Source organism: Lynx canadensis, chromosome C1 (genome assembly GCF_007474595.2).
Source record: "Lynx canadensis isolate LIC74 chromosome C1, mLynCan4.pri.v2, whole genome shotgun sequence".
Taxonomy (NCBI): domain Eukaryota; kingdom Metazoa; phylum Chordata; class Mammalia; order Carnivora; family Felidae; genus Lynx; species Lynx canadensis.
The window spans coordinates 158,093,363-158,115,606 of record NC_044310.1 but is presented as its reverse complement, the minus strand read 5'-3'; the positions used below and the strand labels follow the sequence as shown (position 1 = coordinate 158,115,606).

The following is a 22,244-nucleotide window of genomic DNA, read 5'->3' as shown; positions in this document are numbered from 1 at the left end:
GTTGACTAGAACAGAAATGGTCCATATAGTGTTTGTAAAAATTTTAATTAGTTGCCAACATTAAAAGTTTTGGATACTTTGACTCAAAAATCCAGAATTCAGACCTTCTGGAACGCTGGAAGGTGTGGCGCCTGCATGAGGCAGTAACTGGTCAGGCTGACTATCCCTATCTTTTTAATACATGGATTATCAGTTTAGATTCTTGTCCCAGCAGGCTTTACTGGCTTATGTTACCGAAGATCCAAAGACCTTCGAGTTTATTTTCCCTGATATACAAACAAACTTCACATTGAAGAAATCTGGATTAAAACTTTTGACAAAATTCAAAATAAGCAAAAAGTCCTGCAAATGAAGTAATTTTGTAAAATCTTTTTTTCTACTCCACACCAAACTTAAAATCTTTGTAGTTGAGAAGATTGGTATTGGTGTAGAATGAAGATGGACACTGTATATCATTTATTATGTTAAAGAATCTTATCAAACAAGGCATTAGATGGGGTGCCTGGGTGGCTCAGTCGGTTAAGCGTCCGACTTGAGCTCAGGTCATGATCTCCTGAGTCATCAGTTGGGAGCCCCACACTGGGCTCTGTGCTGACAGTTCAGAGCCTGGAGCCTGCTTCAGATTCCGTGTCTCCTTCCCTCTCTGCCCCTCCCCCACCTGCACTCTGTCTCTCTCAAAAATAAACATTAAAAAAAGTTTTTAAAAAGGCACTAGAAATTTGGAAGAAGGAACACAATCTAAGCTAACCTTTGGTTAAAGCCCACATGATACTAATTAACAAAAATTCAAACATGTTCATGTATTTTCATAAGTTCACCTTACATGTAAAACTAACCCCTTACTGTTTTCTTCCTACAACAGCTATGTTCACCTGAAGTTGCTTAAACCATTTAGAGATGTAAAAACCATTGTATACCCTATGTGTATTTGTATTACATGTTACATTCAACATATACATATATTTTGTATCTATATTTAGTCAAACCTCACTTCACAGATTCCATAACTTGCAAGTTCACTTCCTCACTAGAATTCATTTATAACCCCTAAACCAATACTCTGCGTTTTCATGGTCATTCTCGAATTGGTGAAAAAGTGTATTGAAGAGGAGCAGAAAAACGAGAACTCTTACACAGTGCTGATAGAAATATAAAATGATGCAACCACTGTGGAAAACAGTTTAGTGGCTCCTCACAGAGCTAACCATAGACAAATATTGCATGATTCTGCTTGTGGATCTAAAAAAATTTTTTTTAATGTTTTATTTATTTTTAAGACAGAGAGAGACTGAGCATGAGTGGGGATGGGGCAGAGAGGGAGACACAGAATGTGAAGCAGGCTGCAGGCTCTGAGCTGTCAGCACAGAGCCCAACGTGGGGCTCAAACTCACGAACTGTGAGATCATGACCTGAGCCGAAGTTGGACGCTGAACCGACTGAGCCACCTGGGCGCCCCTGCTTGTATATCTAGAATAGGAAATTCATGGAGACAGAAAACAGAATAGAGGTTACCAGGGGCTGAGGGTAAAAAGAAATGGGTTAGTTTCTGGGACAATGAAACCATTTTGGAAACAGTGGTGACAGTGGCACAATTATATTGTGAATATAATTAATACCATTAAATTATACATTTAAAAATTATTAAAATGGCAAATTTCGTATCACATATGTTGCCACAATAAAAAAGTTTTTTAAGATTAAAAAACTGAAGTTGTCTCCTTTAAAAACAGTAAAAACAAAACACAAGTTAAAGAAGGGTTACCTAGAAATTAAGAGAGATAAGGAAAAATCAACACATAGAGTGAAGATTCTGAGAATATATGTGAAGGATTACATAAACTTAACAGAGAAGTTTTGGATAGCACAGGAAGGGTTTTAATTTAAAGACAAACAAATGAAAACAGTGTTGTTGAAGATCTGGTGACACTGGAACTTGCATACTATACTGTTGATACTAGAGTACATCATATAGCAATATATATATATATATATATATATATATATATATATATATATATAGAAAGACTTAAAAATATGTAAACATTTCACTAGTAAACTTCTAGCAACTTATGTAAAATAGTTAAAAATGCTTCAAACAATAGGTACAACAATGTTCACTGCAGCAGTTTGAAAACCAGGAAGCAAGCCAAATGTTCAAAATTTAGATAAATAAAGACGGTCCTCAGTGGCTCAGTCAGTTAAGCATCCAACTCTTGATTTCAGCTTATGTCATGATCTCACGGTTTTGTAGGTTCAAGTCCTGCCTCAGGCTCTGCACTGATCCTGCAGAGCCTGCTCGGGATTCTCTCTCCCTCTCTCTGTCCCTCCCCTGCATGCTCACTCTCTTGGTCTCTCCCATAATAAATAAATAAACTTAAAAAAAAATTAGACAAATAAAGCATAGTACATTCAACCAATGGATTCACGTATAGCTATCAAAATATTAATACTTAGCTATGTGCAGAGATTTATATTGTATCCAAAGTTGATTATAGAGTATATGCAACATTTAGGTTACATTTTTATTGCAGAGAAAGACATTCTGGGGACAGGAATTTTTTCTTCTATTTATCTGTGTTATTTTTCTACGACCAACATGATATAAATTGTTTTCATTTAAAAAATCAGAAAGACAATTAATTGCCTTAAAAAGGCAATTAGTTGAATGAACTAGAGTCTATTCACACACCAGAGTAATACGCAGCTGCAAGATAAATGAAAAGGATCTCTATGAACTGATATGGAGTGATTTCCAGGATATACTGCTAAGTGAAAAGAACAAAAAACACTGTATGTAGTATGCTATCTGTTGTGTAAGAAAAAAAGGAAAATAAAAAAAATATATATATGTATCTGTGCTTATTTTTGTAAAAAGAAATAGAGGAAGATAAGCCAGAAACTAATAAGGTTTGGTTACTAATATGGATGGATGGGAATGGGATGAAAAAATGGGGAATAGCAATGGAGTGAAAAGTTAGGTGGATACGATACTTAAGAGGTATTCTTTTTGAATCACGTTTTATAAACTTAAAAAAAAAAAAAAACTAAAAACTAATCATGGTGAGAGAACAAAATATAATCATACACCAATCAACCTAACATATTTTGAGCCACAAAACCACACAAAATTCACACCAAAACCACACAAAATTCACACCAAAAGGCACTAATCTGAGCCACTTTTAAACACAGTATTTTAACTACATACCCTCGGTCTAAAAACAAAAATAACTATAAGTAAATAGCAACTCTAGTTAGTAGGTTACTTTTCATAGAATAGAATAGCAAGTTTTTAAATAGAATTCAGCAAATGGGTAGAAATTCTGAAGATAATGGGAGCCAGGTTTTTCACTATTGAAGACGGGAATTACAAATATGGAATAGTAAATCACTGGAATAAGCCATATGGTGCTTACAGATTAAGTTCTTCTGAGACAAGGAGAGTCTAAGGCTATTGAGGAGGAGAGCAAATCTGTACCGATAGGACATGATAAAAAATATGCACTGTTGAAGAGTCCTGGCCAAAATTTTTTGGGGTTCAGAATTGGAAGCATTAGCAGTACCCACTTTGGAGCTATAAATAATTTTTAGTAAGTATGCAAATTCACAAATATAGAATCTTTGAATAATGAGGATCAACTGCATTTCATTCTTTGTAAACAAGTAATTTATAAAGAGATACTCTGCAAATATTCTTATTATTAAACTTGTGCTCTAAATAATTCTTTCCTCAATCAGTCATTATGGAGATGACTGCAAAATGGTGACTTTTCTATCATTCCTTTTAAATTTATTAGCTGACATTCTACTAAGAAACAGCTTTGTCTTCTCCCTTATTATTTATTCATTTATTATTTATACCTGTACGGGCTGCTGGATTTCTATTTTATTTAATAATCCGATACTATCATTATTTATTTTGATGCTCAAATTTTCCTAATCTGGCCAGGGGGAACCTTACCCCTTCAGTCTGGCTCCTGTGTCCTTTTGACAAGTCTTCATCATTTGGAAACTTAAGCAGTACAGTTCAATTTCACTTTTAACAATTTTACTCTCTTCAACAATTCACTGTTCCCCTTCCTTCAAGAATTTTCCCCATTATGGATCCCTCTCCTATTTATTAGCAATCAATGAGAAATGACACACCAAAAAAGGGATATTTTAAATGATCACAGCATAAATACTTACATGAAGAACTGTGAACCGTTTGTGTCCTTCCCTCTGTTGGCCATAGACAAGAGAAATTCTTTGTTGTGTTTAACAGCAAAACTCTCATCTATAGAGAAGCGAAGTTTTCAGTTATATTATAGGCATAAACTCCAAAAAATTTCATTTTCACTCTTCATATCTTATTTTCATATGTGCTCTGTAGCACCAGACAAAATTTAGATTAAAGGTTAAAAGAAGAAAGAATCAAATATTAACCAATTCCTTCTTCCACCTTTTTAGATTAAAACATTTCTAATTTTCAATCCCTTGCTATAAATTCAAATACTATTATCACCCCCCTTTCTTTCCATTTGCATTTACTTGTCTTTTATATCATTTTGGAAAAGACAACACAATTTTCTTTGCTTATTCAAACAAAAAAATAAAACGTTCCTAAAAAAGGAAGAGAAAGAAACCAGATAGGATTCTTTTACACTTCCTCTGTTTCTTTTCTGAGCACAAAAAAGCACATATGGTTATTTTAAGCACAGAGAGGCACTCATTAACTTAATCTCTGCCACAGCACCATTTATTGCAAAGAGTAGCTTGCTTTGCAATCTTGGATTCGAATATGAGAACCACCCAAGTAGAACGTGAAATAAAATTTTACTGAATTCCTGAAGTGAAAAATATGAAATACGAAATTATTTCCACATTCATGTTTATAGTCTTTCAAATAATCTTCACATTAATAAAAAATTACAGAGAGAAAATTTTAATTTGAGAAAAACATTATCCAAAGTTTAAAATATCAAAGGGATTTTTTTTTTTTAAAGTGCACAGAAGGGGAGCCTGGGTGGCTCAGTTGGTTAAGCATCTGATTTATGGTATCGGCTCAGGTCATGATCTCACGGTTTCTGGGTTCAAGCCCTGCATCAGGCTCCACGCTGGCTTGGGATTCTCTTTCTCTTACTCTCTCCCTGTCCTTCCCCTGCTTATGCTCGCTTTCTCTCTCAAAATAAATAAACTTAAAAAATAAAAAAATAAAAAAAATGCACAGAAAAATGGACCCACTAAACATGTGAGTACTGTTAGTATGAAATATTGCTAAATCTGTTTTAATAAAGATTAAGGTTAAGCTGTGGAAGTGCCCAATCTAGCACTGTAATTCTAAGACTTTATTATAGATCATTGAAACCCTTCAAATAATATGATGTATTAATGTTCTAAACACACAAAAAATCCTACCTCTATAAAAAGTCTATCATATAAATTTTTTCACAAAAAGATTAACTTTTGGATTCACTGACTGTAGTTGGATATTAGTATACTGTTTAATAATCTTATTGATTCAATAGAGAAAAATGAAATACAGAATACATTAAAAATACAATTTAAATGTAAACATCTTTACCTTCAAAAAATCCTCCATAAATAGATTCCCCTCCTCGTCCATTCCCTAAGAATGAGAAACATGGACTCTTGAACTCCCAAGACAGTAATCTCTTTGAAGGCGCCACCTAAACAAAATGCTTCTTACAAAGTAGGTGCTTAAATGACTTTGAATCAAAAATACTCAAAGGTTCACAGCAAATCATAAAAGATATTAATTTAAAGTCAATACTGACAAGATCCCAAATTACTTTCTTTTCTCTGATACAAGAGTTAAGAATGTGACAAAGTCTCTATTAAGATTTGTGGAAAAAAGAACACTCAGATTCTAGTGATTATGTAGACCTTTGAACAAAAATTAGATTTTTTCCCAAAATGTCTTTAAAAATACAATTTCAGTGTTTTTACAATTTAAAAGTATAGGTAAAAACTATATTATAGTTAAGGATTACTAGTTTTAACAAAACCAAACACACACACTGACAAATTACTACGAGATGAATAGTGTTTTTTAGTTCAGAAGCACATTTGTGAAATTAATTCATGCATCAAAAGTAAAATTATCTCCTATGTGCCTCCTTCTTTTTGTCTGTGAGTACTTCTAGAGACTTGTCTAACTTTAAGGTCTATGATACCTAACAAAGTATTATGATTTTCTTTTGTGGGATTCAAAGTCTTACCTTCACTGAAGTCACCACCTTGAACCATAAAATCCTTGACAACTCTGTGAAAGAGACAACTCTTATAATGTAATGGTTTCTGAGTTGATTTCCCTGTCCCCTTTTCACCTACAGAGAAGAAAAATTAGTAAGCCATTTAGTAGGAAAAAAATCAAGCAGGCAGTATTAAAGAAAAATTAATGAGGGAAGCTTTCCCCTGTAAAATATACCTCTCTTGAACTATGTAGACGTCTTTAAACTACAGAATTTTTACTCCCCTCGGGAATTTTTTTTTAGTTCATTTAAAAATCACCAGTGTTTTTCTGGAGAGTGTAGAAATGTAGAAATCAATCTCAGATAAAAGCCCATTGCAAGCAGTATTTCTAGGGGCACCTAGGTGACTCAGTCAGTTGAGAATTCGACACTTGATTTCAGCTCAGGTCATGACCCCAGGGGGTCATGGGATTGAGCCTTGCATCAAGCTCTGTGCTGAGCACGGAGCCTGCTTAAGATTCTCTCGCTCTTCCTCTCCATCTCCTTCTGTTCCTCTCCCCCAGTTATGTGCTCTCTCACTCACTCTCAACTAAGTAGTATTTCTAAGAATTACTTTCACATCCTGGGCAATGGTACATAATCTGCATGGGGAAATCTAAAATCTGTTAAATAAGAAAATTAAAACCATAGTTAAATGGGACTAGCATCAGGGCAACTGAAAATGTCAACAAACCTGTACAAAGACAGCGAAAGTTCTCGCATGTTTTGGGGCACACATCAGAAAATAATTCAAAGACAACTCTTCCAGCTGAAAAAGAAAGAAGCTGGTTTATACTTTACCAATTTAAAATATTAAATATTCATTTATAAATGTTATATAGGAATACTAATTTTCTTACCAGGTTGATTATTAATGGCAATGTCAAAAAAACATCGAGGACGCTGAACCTTTATTCCCATGGCTCCAATACTTCAATCTATGAATAAAATGCAGTTTCAGGCAAACAGACCAAAACAGCAAAAAAATTTTTTATGAATTTCTGGGGGAAAAAATTCTGGAGCATAAACTAGAAATTTAGTTGAACTTATTTTGGTATTTACTTCCATGAAAATATAGATTCTTTCTTGGTGGGGGGGGGGGGAGTAGATTGCATTTTGTGAAGCAAATAGAAAAGACATAAAAGAAAGGCCTTAGCCATAATATAATAAAACTTTTATTTTAACAACTGAACATACATTGCCACTCAAACAGAAAATTGTATTGTCTGTATGATGAGTGAACTCCACAAGATTAAATAGAGAAAAATCAAGGACAGACTGATCTAACCCTTTTGCTCCTTGGAAACAAAAACAAAAGTTTTGATTAAAATGGTGTTTTAAAAAGAAAAACATTCAAATTCCTAAAAAATACCAAAAATAAGTTATCAAGGAAGAAAGTGGGATATTTTAATGATAGAAATATATAGTAGGTTTCCTTCCTGAGTAAAAGCACATTACATATGAGGCTATTTTCTGATCATGAGCAAGAGCCTGTAGTGATATACTAGTGTAGACAAAAAATACCAATAGGTGACATACTACTCTGTGTGAATACTTTTATCTATATAGCAGATAGCTATTATTTAACATTCTTTTGCTAAGGCATTTATCTGAAAGACTTAGATGTTTCAATCATGATTCCTGATGGGAAATGACAGGGTAACGTGAAGAGCAGAAGAAACAAAGGTACTTAGTTTAAACAGCATCCAAAATTATGGACTATAAAAATGACAGTTTCATCGGCTCAGAATAGAGATTGAAATGTATACGCTTTTCTGAAAATTATCCTAAGCTGGTAGCTCTGCAAAAGGTCCAGTGAAGCTGTGAAAAATCTATATTCTCCATCCTAAATAGATTCCTCCTTTCATCAATTTTTAGGTAGCTTCAATGTAGATTGTAAGAAATAATATACAGTGTGTACTTTACCCATTTTCCTCCAATGATAACATTTTAGAAAACTGTTGTATAATAGCACAACTGTAGCGTAAAAGCAGAACAACATTGATATAATCCTTTATTCCATTCACATTTCCATTTTACTGGCACTCATCTTTGTGCCTGTTATTTAGTTCTACAAAATTTCATCACATATGTAGGTTTATATATCTACCAACATCCCTTATCAATTTTAAAGACCCCAAACACATAAATTGGGGATTAAATTACACAAAAGATAGATTACATTGCATTAAAATTCAACCCAAGTGTTGGCATATTCACTTTTGGCATTACTGTATGGGAAAGGGGGGAAAATACCATTTTCTCATGACTTCTCAATTTTATTTCTAACAGGTAAAACAGATATTAGAATTTGTTTCACATGAAACAAAGCAAAAAATCTAAACTTTCAATCCTCCAGTAGGCTACATAGACTTCCTGAAAACAATGAAACAAAAAAACTTAGTAATTTTAGGATCCTGCCAAGTTGGTTGCATTAAGTGTTTACTTGTATAGAATTTCAATTCCTGCACACTTGAAATTGAGGGTATGTTGAATCCATAAATCTGAGGAAACTATCTTATCTTAAAAACTACTTAGTACGTGATTATCCTTTATCTTCAAAATAATTTTTGTAGGCCTTCTTCTCTACTTTTGGGGGTGGAGGAAGAGAAGAGAAATTTTAATGATTTATTTTCCTCCAAAAAAACTTCCACAGCTACTTGTTTAACCACAATATCCCAGTTGGAGATTTCTATTATTACAAAATGATTACTATGGTATAGATAATACTGCCCCAAATAGCTTATAATTACAGTTAATTTCCTACATACAGTACTGAATTCTTGAAAACAAACTCCCAGTTGGAAAACCAGGCATCATTTATGACAGGTCAGAAAAATCCCTAGTTACTCTTAGCCTTTTATTTTTTAACTTTTTTTAAATGTTTAAGAGAGAGAGAGAGTGTGTGTGTGTGTGTGAGCTGGGGGCTGGGGGCAGAGAAAGGGAGACACAGAATCAGAAGCATGTGGGACCCCAACTCACGAGCTAAGAGATCATGCATGACCTGAAGTCTGATGCTTAACCAACTGAGCCACCCAGACGCCCCACCCTTAACCTTTTAGACACACCTTTGATAATTTTCCAAGTTTCTCAATTCTAGAGCACAATGTAAAAAATCCTATAGCTCTGGGACCTCGAAACTGCAATGAATACCACCACTAATTTATGGAGTTTTATGATCACAAGTGGGAGCTACCAGTATAGTGTTTGTTTTGTTTATTCTGAGAGCTGCTTACATAGGGGAATTCACTTTGGGAAAACATTGAGCTACACTTACATTCTATGTAGCTTTTGGTATGCTATATTTCAATAAAAAGTTTACTTTATTAAAAATAATATATCTAGAACAAAACTTTACTTCTTTATCCCGTTCTCTCAGAACTCAGTAAATATTATTACTGTCCATCGTCTTTGGTTGCACTTTCCTTCACAGCCCATTATTCAAACTATTAGGAAGTCGGCACTGACTGAATTTTAGCTTCAAAAATTATCCTGGAGTACCTGGGGATTGAGCATCGACTCTTGATTTCAGCTCGAGTCATGATCCCAGGATTGTGGAATCGAGACCTGCGTTGGGCTCCGTGCTGAGGCCCTTAAGATTCTCTCTGCCCCTCTCCCCAACTTGCCCTCTAAAAAAAAAAAAAAAAACCAAAAATCCCACATGCTCCCACCATATTTACCATTATTATTATTTCTTATCTGGAATGTTGCAATAGCCTCCTAATTGGTTTTCCTTGCTTTTACTTAGTTCTCTATTTTCTATTCTTATTAGAATAACCAAGTGGAATGATTCTTTAAAAGTACATTTACCACTTCATTCCTCTGCCTAATATTTTCTAACATCTATCACATTTAATAAAAATGTCCTTCCATGGGGGTGCTTGGGTAGCTCAGTGGGTTAACTGTCCAACTCCTGGTTTTGGCTCAGGTCATGATCTCACAGTTTCATGGGTTCAAGCCCTGCATAGGGCACTGCACTGACAATGCAGAGCTTGCTTGGGATTCTCTCTCTACCCCTCCTTCTCTTTGTGCCCCTTCCCCACTCGTGCTATGTCCCTCTAAAAATAAACTTAAAAAAAAAATTCAAAATGTCTTTCCATGCATTTCAAGAACCTAAACTAGCACTGTCCAATAGAAACATGAGTCACATACGTAAGTTTTAAATTTGTAGTAGCCACATTAAAAAAAAAAAAAAAACAGGTCAAATAATGTATTTTATTCAACTATGTCCAAAATACTACTTCAACATATAATTGACATAAAAATGTTATTAATGAGATATTTCATTCTTTTTTGGGTAGTGAGTCTTAGAAATCCAGTGTTTATCAATTCAGAAAGTCATGTTTCAAGAACTCAATAACTGCATGTGGCTCATACCTACTGCTACACTAGACAGCACAGATCTAAAAATTTTAGCTAATGACCTCCATGACTTCATCTAACATTCTTCTTCTCCTTAGACACATGTGTTCCAGCTGTTCTTCAAACATCCCAAGGCCTAGCCCTTCATCAGGTCTTTCACACTTGTTGTTTCCTCTGTGTGGGATGCTCTTACCCCAGATCTTCCCCTTGTTCATTCCCTCACTTCACTTAAATCACTGCTCAAGCATCCCCTCCACATGGAAACCATCACTGACCAGTATGCACCAAAGGTGCAGCCCTTGTCCTCCAACACTTTATATCCCCTTGTCATATTTTTCTTCGAAGCATTTACTGCTAATTGATATTTTATTATAAATTCAAGTTTTTATACCTATTCTTCTTACTAGAATATAAGCTCTGTGATGTGATAAACCTTTTCAATTTTGCTCTCTTAATTCCTACTGCCTCAAACAGTGCTTGGCCATGGCAAGAAATCAGTATTTAATAAATAAATGAATATACATGAAAGGATAGGCATGTGTGAGAATGCTGTCTTGCAACACTGTAACACCAAAAAGGAAACATCCAGAATGTCCCACAATGAGAGAACAGCTAAATAACTTTTGGTATACACATGCTATTAAATATTACGTAGCAGTTTAAAAAGTCTACATACTCTATCCAAAAATCCTGTTACTTAGCTTAAAAGAAAAAGAAAGCAAGTTGCATGTATTTTGTCTACACCCTCAAATAATACTCTATTTCTACAGAAAAAGAGTTACATATCAACATTGACAGTCCTCTATCAGAGGGGACTAAGAGTAGGAATGGAAGTCAATGGTAGTCCTTAGCTTTACTACTTTTTTTAATGTTTATTTCTGAGACAGAGAGACAGAGCATGAGCGGGGGAGGTGCAGAGAGGGAGACACAGAGTCCGAAGCAGGCTCCAGGCTCTGAGCTATCAGCACAGAGCCCAATGCGGGGCTCGAACTCACAAACCCTGAGATCATGACCTGAGCTGAAGTCAGTCGCTCAACCAACTGAGCCACCCAGGCACCCCAGTAGTCTTTAGCTTTAAATGTGAGACTTGAATTTTTGCAGTGAGAATATATTCATGTAGTTTCCCAATTTAAAATAAAAAAATTTTTAAATAAAAAAATATATCTGTATAATAAAATAAAACAGTAGGAAATACACGATAATACTAACAGCCTGTCCTTAAATGAAAGGGTCACATATGGTTTTCTCAGCCTCTTCATTTTCCAAGTTTTCTACAACAATAGAGACCTGTAAAAGAAACTCTTCAAAAGACCACTCAAGTATTCATGTATTTTTTAAGTGTCTTACTTCCATGATTATTACTGTTGTTTGCATTTAACTCTAGAAGATCTTGGGAAATTACTTTTCTTTTTCACAAAACTGTGTGCCCCTCACCCCATGGAAACTAGGAATGATACATGTGAATATTTATCTAAACGCTGGATATTAAATAATTTCTCAGGTTCGTGAACAATGAAATAAATAATGAAGATAAATAGATTTGACTTCATGAAAAAAATTTATTATTTCTATTTGTCAGAAGAAAATTAAAAAAGTAAAAAAAAAGGGGGAAATATTTTCAACAAACATGTTAACTTTTTACTATAGAACAGTGCTTAGGAATGGGGGCACTAGGACAATTCTTCACTGACTACGACCATCCTAACTCACTGCAAGAATATTAACCACCTGTGGCCCTATTTGTATCAGCACACCTGACAACCAAAAAAACTCTCTCACTGTCCTTCTGCCCCCACCTTTGGGAACTAATACCACAGGGTCCACGCAGCAAACAATTAAAAGCACAAAAACCACACAAGGAAACATAATTTTTAAAAAGTAAAATTAAAAATATAAACCACACAAATGATTTTGCTAAGCAACTTGGCATTACAGACCAACAACTTTGAATATACTCATATTCATTGTAACCTTTAACACTTTACTAATCAGTATCTTGGCATCTCTGTGAAGGTAACCATTTTAAATGAAATATTATTTGATTTTGGTTTAATAATAATTAAAAACAACCTAATGTCCAGCAAAACTGTTGAGTAAATTAAGAAATATTCATATGATAGACTATTATACTATGAAAATGCAACTTTTAAAAATATAACATGGAAAAAATGTTAAATGAAAAAAGATACCAACACTGTACGGTTAAAAGGATTCTAAGTATAGAAAAATTCAGAGCACCTGGCTGGCTCAGTCAGAAGTGCACGCGACTCTTGATCTTGGGGTTGTGAGTTCAAGCCCATGTTTACTAAAAAACAAAAAAAAAACAAAACAAACAAACAAAAAAAACTAACCCCCCCCCCCAAATCTACCTTTTCCCTTAAAAAAAATTCATATGCAGTCATTGAAGTGCTTTTTGCAATGGTAAAATAAAAAACAAACAAGTTGTACAGTAATAGAAAATGGGTAGGGGGCACCTGAGTGGCTCAGTTGGTTAGATGTCCGACTTTGGCTCAGGTCATGATCTCACGGTTTGTGTGTTCCGGCATGTCAGGTGCTCTGCTGTCAGCACACAGCCCACTTGGGATCCTCTATCCTTCTCTCTCTCTGCCCCTCCCACACTCAGGCACACTCCTGCACTCTCTAAAATAAATAAACACTGGGGCGCCTGGGTGGCTCAGTCTGTTAAGCGTCTGACTTTGACTCAGGTCGTGCACTCCTAGTTCGTGAGTTCGAGCCTCGCATCAGGCTCTGTGCTGACAGCTCAGAGCCTGGAGCCTGCTTCGGATTCTGTGTCTCCCTCTCTCTCTGCCCCTCCCCTGCTCATGCTCTGTCTCTCTCTGTCTCAAAAATAAATAAAAACATTAAAAAAATTTAAATAAACATTAACAAAAAAAGAAATTGGGGGGCATCTGAGTGGCTCAGTGTCCAACTTCAGCCTCGGCTTGGGTCATGATCGCAGGACTCCTGGGTTCCTGGGTTCAAGCCCCTCGTTGGGCTCTAGGCTGACAGCTCAGAGCCTGGAGCCTGCTTCAGATTCTGTGTTTCCCTCTCTCTCAAAAATAAATAAAACATAGAAAAGAAAAAAAAAATTGGTTAAATAAATGATTCATGAAATGAATGGTATTCATCTAGCCATAGGAAATCTTCTTACAGGTTAAAATAACTTTTTTCACCTACCAGACTAACAAAAATAAACAATATTGACCTTCTCATACATTGTTGTCAATAGTAAAGGGGTAAATGGATACGATCCTTTGCCAGTTCGACAACATACAATATTACAAGTGCACTGAATACACTCCGACTCAGTAACCCACTTTAGAAATTTATTTTATACATATCCCACACATTTGCAAAATAAAGTTCGTATAAAGTTGTTCAAGGCAGCCATTGTTTCAGAAGTTAAGAGACTGTAAATCTAAATGTCCACAGAGAGTAGATTACATAAATCATATTATATCCATACAGTGTACAAGGCTATAAAAAAAGGCTATAAAAAAGAATGAGGAGGTAGTTTATGTACTTTTCTCTCCAAGACATTTTGTTGACTTAAAAAAAAAAAATACAGAGATATGTTTGGAATGCTTTCTTTGCATATTTTTCAGAAAAGTAAAAATATATATATATATGTTTGCTTGTCTAATACAGAGGCTACTGGTGGGAGAGGAAATAGGTAGCTGGGGAAGATGGGTAAGATTTTTTTACTGTTCAACCAACCTTCTCTACCTTTCCAATTTTATACCACATGAACATATGTGGAAAGAGAAAAATTATCAAAGACTACTCATGAGTGAGAGGATATACATAATGTGTCAGGTGAAAAAAGCAAGTTAGTAAAGATCCCAATTTTACACATAACAGATGTACATTAAAAAAAGGAAATGAGGGGCGCCTAGGTGGCTCAGTTGGTTAAGCATCCAACTTTGGCTCAGGTCATGATCTTGCAGTCTGTGAGTTCAAGCTCCACGTCAGGCTCTGTGCTGACAGCTCAGAGCCTGGAGTTGGTATCAGATTCTGTGTCTCCCTCTCTCTCTGTCCCTCCACACTCAGTGCATGCGCACGCTCTTTCTCTCTCTCAAAATAAACATTAAAAAAAAAAAAAAAGAAAATACAGAAAATGTACATATACGATGGAATACTATTCATCCATTTAAAAAAAAAAAAGGGAAATCTTGCAATTTGCAACAACGTGGATGGACCTAGATACATTAAGCTAAATGAAGTCAGTCATACAGAGAAAGACAAACACTGTAGGATCTCACTTATATGTAGACTCTAAGGGAAAAAAAGGTAAATTTAAAAATGTATGCATACACACACACCCTGCCCAAACTCATGGAAAAACAAACCAGATTTCTAGTTACCAGAGCTGAGGGAAAGGGGGTAGGGGAACTGAATGAAGATAGAAAGATGCAAACTTCCAGTTATAATACTGGAGATGTAATGAAAAACATGATGGCTACAGTTAACTTACTGCTATATGGTATATTAGAAAGCTACTAAGAGAACTAATCCTTAAAATTCTCATCACAGGGAAAAAAAAAGGTTTTTCTTGCATCTATATCAGATGACAGATGTTAGCAAAACTTACTGTGGTAATCATTTTCCAATATATGTAAGTCATATGCTGTACATTTTAAACTTATACACTATGTCAATTACATCTCAACATAACTGAAAGAAGATAGGATTTACACCAAAATATTGACACTGATTCTAAATTATGCAGCATTATTTACAAAAGCCAAGACATGGAAACAACCTAAGTGTCCACTGACAAATGAATGAAGAAAATGTGTTAATGCGTGTACACGTATCTTTTTTCCTTCAACATTTGTTCCCTGTTATATTTTTAAAAATTGCATTTTCATAGTGTAATAGTCTATCATATGAATATTTCTTAATTTACTCAATAGTTGTGTTGGACATTAGGTTGTCATAATGTACATGTCTGTAAGTGGTTATATATTTAGGTTACACCATATAAGGATACTTTTCATTCTTAGAAATAGATTAAAATTAGTTTTCCTAAACTAACAAACCAAATATACCTTAAATTCAAGAAAGATGAAAGCCAGCAAACTATTAAAAGCACTACAGATATTGAGTACATAAATGCTCTTCTGTTATAGCTAATGAAGAACAAATATACCTAATGAGAACAATGATGACAAAAAAGATGGCTAAACACTATATCTCTAATATTACTGAAATCAGATTTTACCTAATCAGAAATATAATACATAGTATTTCCTCTAGAATTATGATTTCCTAGTGTTACTCAATAATACTTAAAATCTAACATGAGACAAACATCTGATTAATTTTCATTTTTTCAAGAAAAAATAAAGGGAAAACAATGCTGAGAGGTATCAAAAATACAATTCAGGGAAAAATCAAGTCTATGCAATTTTCTTTTTTTTTTTAAATTTTTTTTTAACGTTTATTTATTTTTGAGACAGAGAGAGACAGAGCCATGAATGGGGGAGGGGCAGAGAGAGAGGGAGACACAGAATCCGAAGCAGGCTCCAGGCTCTGAGCTGTCAGCCCAGAGCCCTACGCGGGGCTTGAACTCGCGGACCGTGAGATCATGACCTGAGCGGAAGTCGGACACTTAACCGACTGAGCCACCCAGGCGCCCCAAAGTCTATGCAATTTTCAATAAAATAATTCATGAATTTCCTAACAGTATATAATGAAAGCTTTCAGAACAGTAGCCTGCTTTGTTGCAAATTTGTTTAACCCAAAAGAGTTGCAGCTATTTCCATAAAATCCAGATACTAGTTTTTCTTGAAAAACAAAAACGTGTCCCATTCTTGTACAGCAATAAACATGGTCTGCCTCCAACTATAGCCTATTAGCTGTTACCATTTATTATCTATTTGACGTCTTGAACTCACTTCACCTGCCTGACTCCTTCAGAAACCTCATCTACTCTTTTCATAATGAAAATACTTTTAAACAATAAAGTTGACAGGCTCACTGAAAAAAAATCAGAACATATAAAAAATGGATAAAATCCTGGCAGCTATAAGTTTTTAAATGTTATGTATATTCTTTTTTCTAAACAGAGGGAATTACAATGTTGTTTTAAATGTTTACCAACAATATCTTAGTTTTGTATGTCAATAACATATCATGTAAATATTTTAAAATATTAAGTGCTAGGATGTGTAAACTTTTGAAACAAATATAGCTCATAAAAATATCAGAGAAGTTACAAATTCATACGTCAAAAAGTTTAATCTTGTAGTTTCGTACCTAAAACAATTTTGATAGCCATCCTAACATAACATGAAGGATGGGCAAAGGGGCAGGACAAGGACATAAACAGCTAATCCCTAAATATATATGGTAAAGGACATGGTATTTGCAATTAGGCAATAAATAATGCAGTGACTTTATGACATTCAAAAAATTTAAGTTTCATACAGTACAAAGGAGTCAGTAAAATAATAACTCTTCAAAAGGTAGACAGTAAATCTTTTAAAACTATAAGATTAACAGGTCTTTGCCCTTTCTGATTCCCTTGGCTAATTCCTGTGTCCTTACAAGATTCAAATAGCCCAGAGTATCCTTCCTGGGAACTTCACCCTGACTCTCTAAAACTTAAATGATCCTCCTTTGTTGAATCTTATTCTCCTTGTCATAAACTTGTCTGTAAAGTCCTCGAACTCAAAACTCTTGTATCTTCAACACCATGCATAGGGCCTGGCCCAGGACTACATTATCAAATGCAAAGAATACGAGTTAATCAAGACATGAGCAAAACCAGGTTCTGCTTCAAATGTACTGTACCCCCTAAATGTACTGCTTCTCACATGGAGTATAGCTAATATCTATCTGTAGTCAGTAAATTCTCCCAGAGCCTACCAGTAACCATCCCCTGAATCTATTCCATACTGAAACAGAACTTATTCCCTCAATCTGCCTAACGGAGCTGCATTTTACTAATAAAATGTTTCTTTTATTTTTTAAAAAACAGAATCTACAAGGAGCATCTTCAGTTCAGAACTAAGAAATAAAGATGGAAAGTTCTTACCTGCTTAAGTTTAATAACACAGGTAACAATTTTCACACAAGATTTCCACTTCTAAAAGCATATTGCATTAAACTAATTACAAGTATAGCAGATCTCATAGATTACTTTCAAAAAAGGCAATCTGACATTCAGACTAGCCTCTTTACCCTGTGTAGTTCAGAGATCAAAGGAGAAATGAAAATAGATTGCTTCAAAAACATTTTAATACATTTATGAGTACCATAGTGCTAGCGAACTAAGTACAAACAAGTTAATATTCTGAGGCATCAGGAAAGGCACCTGTGATCTTCCATAGTGCCCCCTCCCTTAGTGTCTTTGACCAGTCACAAATCACTGTGCTGGTAGAAATATGATTAACAGTGTATAGGCACTTCTGAAATTCTTTAGAAAACATAAAAAGAGAAAAGCTGTAATGTTGCCAAGTTCAGTGTTAAATAGGATATTATATGCTTTCCAAACATACAACCTGAGAGCATAAAAATATAGTACAGCTATGTCAGTACCAAACTAAAAAAGCATATACTAACTGGGAAATCTCTGCTAATATTCTTAATGCTGTACCTGCAATTATTTAAGTTCTTACAATGATAAATGTATACCACTGCCTCCAGAAATATACCTATACCATATAACAACAACATGTTAGCCAATCTGGTAATTCCTATATAAATTACAGACTTTACAAGTTTGAAGGAACCTTAATCTGGTCCGATCTGATTTTATAGATTTGACATGACTAGAGAGCGAAAGTGACTGGCTCAAGGTCATAAGTTGAAAACAGCAAGAGTTTTCTAGTTAAGTACTTTACAGCTTCACTGTAGAAACTAGCTTATTCACAAATATTCCAGATAACAGCTTATTTAATTTTAAATTCTATCTTATGACCATAATGCAATGACATAATTACAAATAAATCTTAAGCTAAAGTTTATACACAATGAGCAGTAGCTTAATACATAAAGAGGCTTCATTTTAAAAAAATCAATGACTTAAGGAATCATTCATGTTTTAAAAATAACATTTTATATTAAAAAAATTGATGCCTATATTTATAAGTAAGTATGACGTAGTTACATTTCACAAAGAAGTTGGTGATCATTTTAAGCCACCACAAAAGATTTCCTGCCTGGTACTGAAAGTACAAAGTCCTAGTTACAGAAGTTTTCTCTGAGTATTTACAATACTGCCTGCAGTAAATTTCAAGATGCAAGATTTGCCCCACAGAAATTAAAAAAAGAGTTTTTACAGAGACAGCATATGAATTAAACTAGGGCAAAACCACTGACACCTAAATCTAAAAACTAAAGCTTGGTGCTAATATTAAAGCCAAAAATGTGCAATAACACACTGTAGCAGATCTGCAACAAACTTTTCAAATCACTTGAATTAATTATCTATGGATTCCTAATACATGACAAGTTAGACACCTTAATACCTTAGAACACTAAAACTAAGTAACAAATTATAATTCTATTGAAATATCCTATTAGTAAAAAAAATAAGGGGAAAACATCAACGTCTGTTTCTTAGAAGAGCAACACTGGAAGAATTGTTGATGGTGTTCTGATAACTACTAGAGCTCGTTCACACCACCAATTTTTCTTTGCATGTAGAATGTAAGTTGCCTGACAGAAAATCTCATTTAAAATACACAAAATGTGGGGCGCCTGGGTGGTCAGTTGGTTAAGCATCCAAGTCTTGCTCTCGACTCAGGTAATGATCTCACGATTTCGTGAGTTCAAGCCCCACATCTGGCTCTGTGCTGATGGCATGAAGCCTGCCTGGGATTCTCTCTCGCCTATCTCTCTGCCCCTCCCCAACTCGTGCTGTGTCCCATCCCTCAAAATAAATAAATATTAAAAAAAAAAAAATAACAAAAAATAAAATAAAATATGCAAAGTATCAAAAGGACAAAAACCTTACCCAGAGACCACTGATACTGCAAGAGCACAATAACAAGTCCCAAAAATGAAAGATCTTTAAAAAGTCACAATAAATGTATCACTCATAGAACCACTGAGTTATTACTGAAAGCCAATTTTACACAGAATTTTAACAAACCTGATTATTTATTTTTGAAGCCCACAGCTGATGAAAGCCTGAAATCAAAGTATTTTACAGATGAAGAAACTGAGGTTCAGAAAGATGGTTGAGCCAGAAACAAATTCAAATTTTCTAACCTAGGAAGCTTGCATACTTGTACACTCCTGACAGCAGGGGGAGGCAACCCTGACAACAGCCTGCAAAGACAAAAAAAACCTTAAAAAGCAAACACAGTTTAAAAAAAAAAAAAAAACAACAACAACCCCAAAACAAAACAAAACAAAATAACCCCACAGAATCCTACTACAAGACCCATTAGGATTTCGGGGCACCTATAATCCTGAATAAAAAAGAAAACGTCAAACGATGTAAAAATGAACTGATTAAGACAGAAATAATCCCATCTAGGGGCGCCTGGGTGGCTCAGTCAGTTGAGCGCCGACTTAGGCTCAGGTCAGGATCTCAAGATTTATGAGTTCGAGCTCCCATCGGGCTCTGTGCTGACAGCTCAGAACCTGGAGCCTGCTTCAGATTCTGTGTCTACCTCTACCTGTGTCTCTCTCTCTCTCTCTGCCCCTCCCCCACTCAAACTGTCTCTCTCCTTCAAAAATAAACAAAGACAAAATTAAAAAAAAAAATAATAAAAGAATCCCATCTAAAATGGTTAACATAACAAGGGGGGAAATGTTAGAACCGTAACTTTTCGGGTACCAAGAAAAAATATTATGAGAAAAGCAGCCATTCTAGATATCTGTGCTTTTTCTGGATTTTACAGCACTATTTCAAAAACGTTCACACACCCACCCCCTCACCCATCATCTTTACGAACCCGCAAATTACTGGCGTTTTTTTTTCTTCTTTCCCAAATGGGACTACGTACGGACACACGCACACATGCTTTCCGCTCCATGTGGTTTTAGCCACTAAAAGTTAACGGACCCCCAAACGTCCAAAACATTTGTTTCTTGGACGTATTTGTCATCACTACTGCAAAAGCTTGGTTCTGAACAGAAAGTACTGGTGTGAGAATAAATTAGATTAATGCACAAAATGGTGCTTTTACAACATTTCCAAAATGACTGAGAGTTCTCCATTCCCGCAGAGCTCGACTTAGCTCCTTAAAAGACTAAAGATGAGCCAAATTCGCACACTTCCCCCAAGGCATATGGAGCTCTGAAGGCATCGCCTTCCTCCTAAAGAGTAATTATCTTCTCCTAAAATGCCTGCGCTGCTCACAGGTCCTTGGAAACGTGGGCGAACTTTAGACAGCCCTGGGATGAAAAGCGAAGAGCCTGGATTTCAGCTTAAGTAAAATGCTTAACTAAGAGGCCTGTATCACTTAAGTATGCACGACAGCCGCCGTCCGTAAGACGAAAAGGTCGGAGTGGAGGAAAGCCTGTTTTCAGTCTAATCTTAACCCCTGTGATCCAGGTTCCTCGCCCGCCACTCTCCAATCCTAACCTGACAGGACATCAGGTTACCCCTTCCCCACCAAACCTCCCACCTACCCCGCATTAGCGATCAGACTTACGATTTTGAAGCATCAAAAATCACCCTCGTTCCCTAGAGTTCAGGCCGCCGTTGCTGCCGCCATATTACAGCTTGTGCGGCAAAATGCGTCAGGGAGGGAGGTGTGCGCCCAAGTGGAGAGGGCGGGGGCTGGCAGGGGGAGGACCGTTTCCCAGGCCCCGAAGGCACGGCTGGAGGCCTGGTCCAGCTGCAACAGCTGCGGAGCCAGCGCCACGGTTCTTGGGGGACTAGTTCAGGAACCAGATAGCCCAGATACCTCGAGGGGAAGGTAGTTGACTCGCCCGGGCCTAATGCGTCGGCTCCGCCCCTCTCCTCGGGCCCTTCCCGCTCTCGTACTCCGGGACTGCTGCAAAGGACGCCACCGAAAAAATACGGGCCTCGCGCCACCTACCTGCTCCAGTAGTCTTCAGTTCTCGGGTCCGGTCCTTTAAAAGCGCTTCAAATCTACCGCCGCCAGAAAAGGCGCTAAAGCCCACTAACCGCCTCCCTCCCCCACAATCCAGTCCTGGCGTGGAGAGAAAGCGTCGCGCCGGAAGTACGTCACCGTTGGTCGGCCGCATCTCCTGGTGTTCTCTTTGCTTGCGTCACGTAGGCCCTCCCTGGTAATTCTAGGATGTTGGTTCCTGTCAAATACCTAGTTCATAGGTAACTTAATCTTTGTCGTGTGAGTTGGTTGGGAATGTTTGTAACCGTCAGATTGCCATGTCCTTCGTGAAATGAAATGCTTCATCTAGTAAACATTCATCCTCTGTCAAGAGTATTGGGAAGTAAGCCCAGTCTTTGGGGAGATTCTACTTCAGCTTCCAGTTAACACTATGACACAAGTTGAAAAAAAAAACAACAGAAACGAACAAAGCTCTAGTTGAGGAATAAAGGAAATTACATAGGGCATTGATGTTCTTTCTTTTTTTAAGTTCTCACAGCAACACCATGTTATAGGTTATTAATGCTTGTTTTACAGATAAGGAAGTCGAGGCTCAGGGAGGATAAGTGCTTCCTCCCCAAACACACTGTTCCTAAATGCCGAAGCAATC

General features: G+C 36.0%; 1 protein-coding gene across 5 annotated transcripts in view; it reads right to left on the bottom strand.

The window, feature by feature from the left end:
• Nucleotides 1-21,749, bottom strand: part of PPIG (peptidylprolyl isomerase G) — a 44,955-nt gene extending 23,206 nt beyond the window's left edge. Inside the window, exons 1-7 of one of the 5 annotated variants that reach the window (XM_030324009.1) lie at nt 21,602-21,740; nt 19,818-19,877; nt 7,094-7,171; nt 6,928-7,002; nt 6,222-6,329; nt 5,564-5,608; nt 4,189-4,276 (exon numbers count right to left, since the gene is read on the bottom strand). In XM_030324009.1, coding sequence (XP_030179869.1) covers nt 4,189-4,276; nt 5,564-5,608; nt 6,222-6,329; nt 6,928-7,002; nt 7,094-7,154 — 377 coding nt within the window. In that variant the 5' untranslated portion in view covers nt 7,155-7,171; nt 19,818-19,877; nt 21,602-21,740. Of the gene's footprint in view, nt 1-4,188; nt 4,277-5,563; nt 5,609-6,221; nt 6,330-6,927; nt 7,003-7,093; nt 7,172-19,698; nt 19,724-19,817; nt 19,878-21,211; nt 21,462-21,601 lie in introns of those variants that run through there. The other 4 variants (XM_030324010.1, XM_030324007.2, XM_030324008.1 and 1 more) reach the window with 4 other exon arrangements.
• Nucleotides 21,750-22,244: the final 495 nt, after the last annotated feature.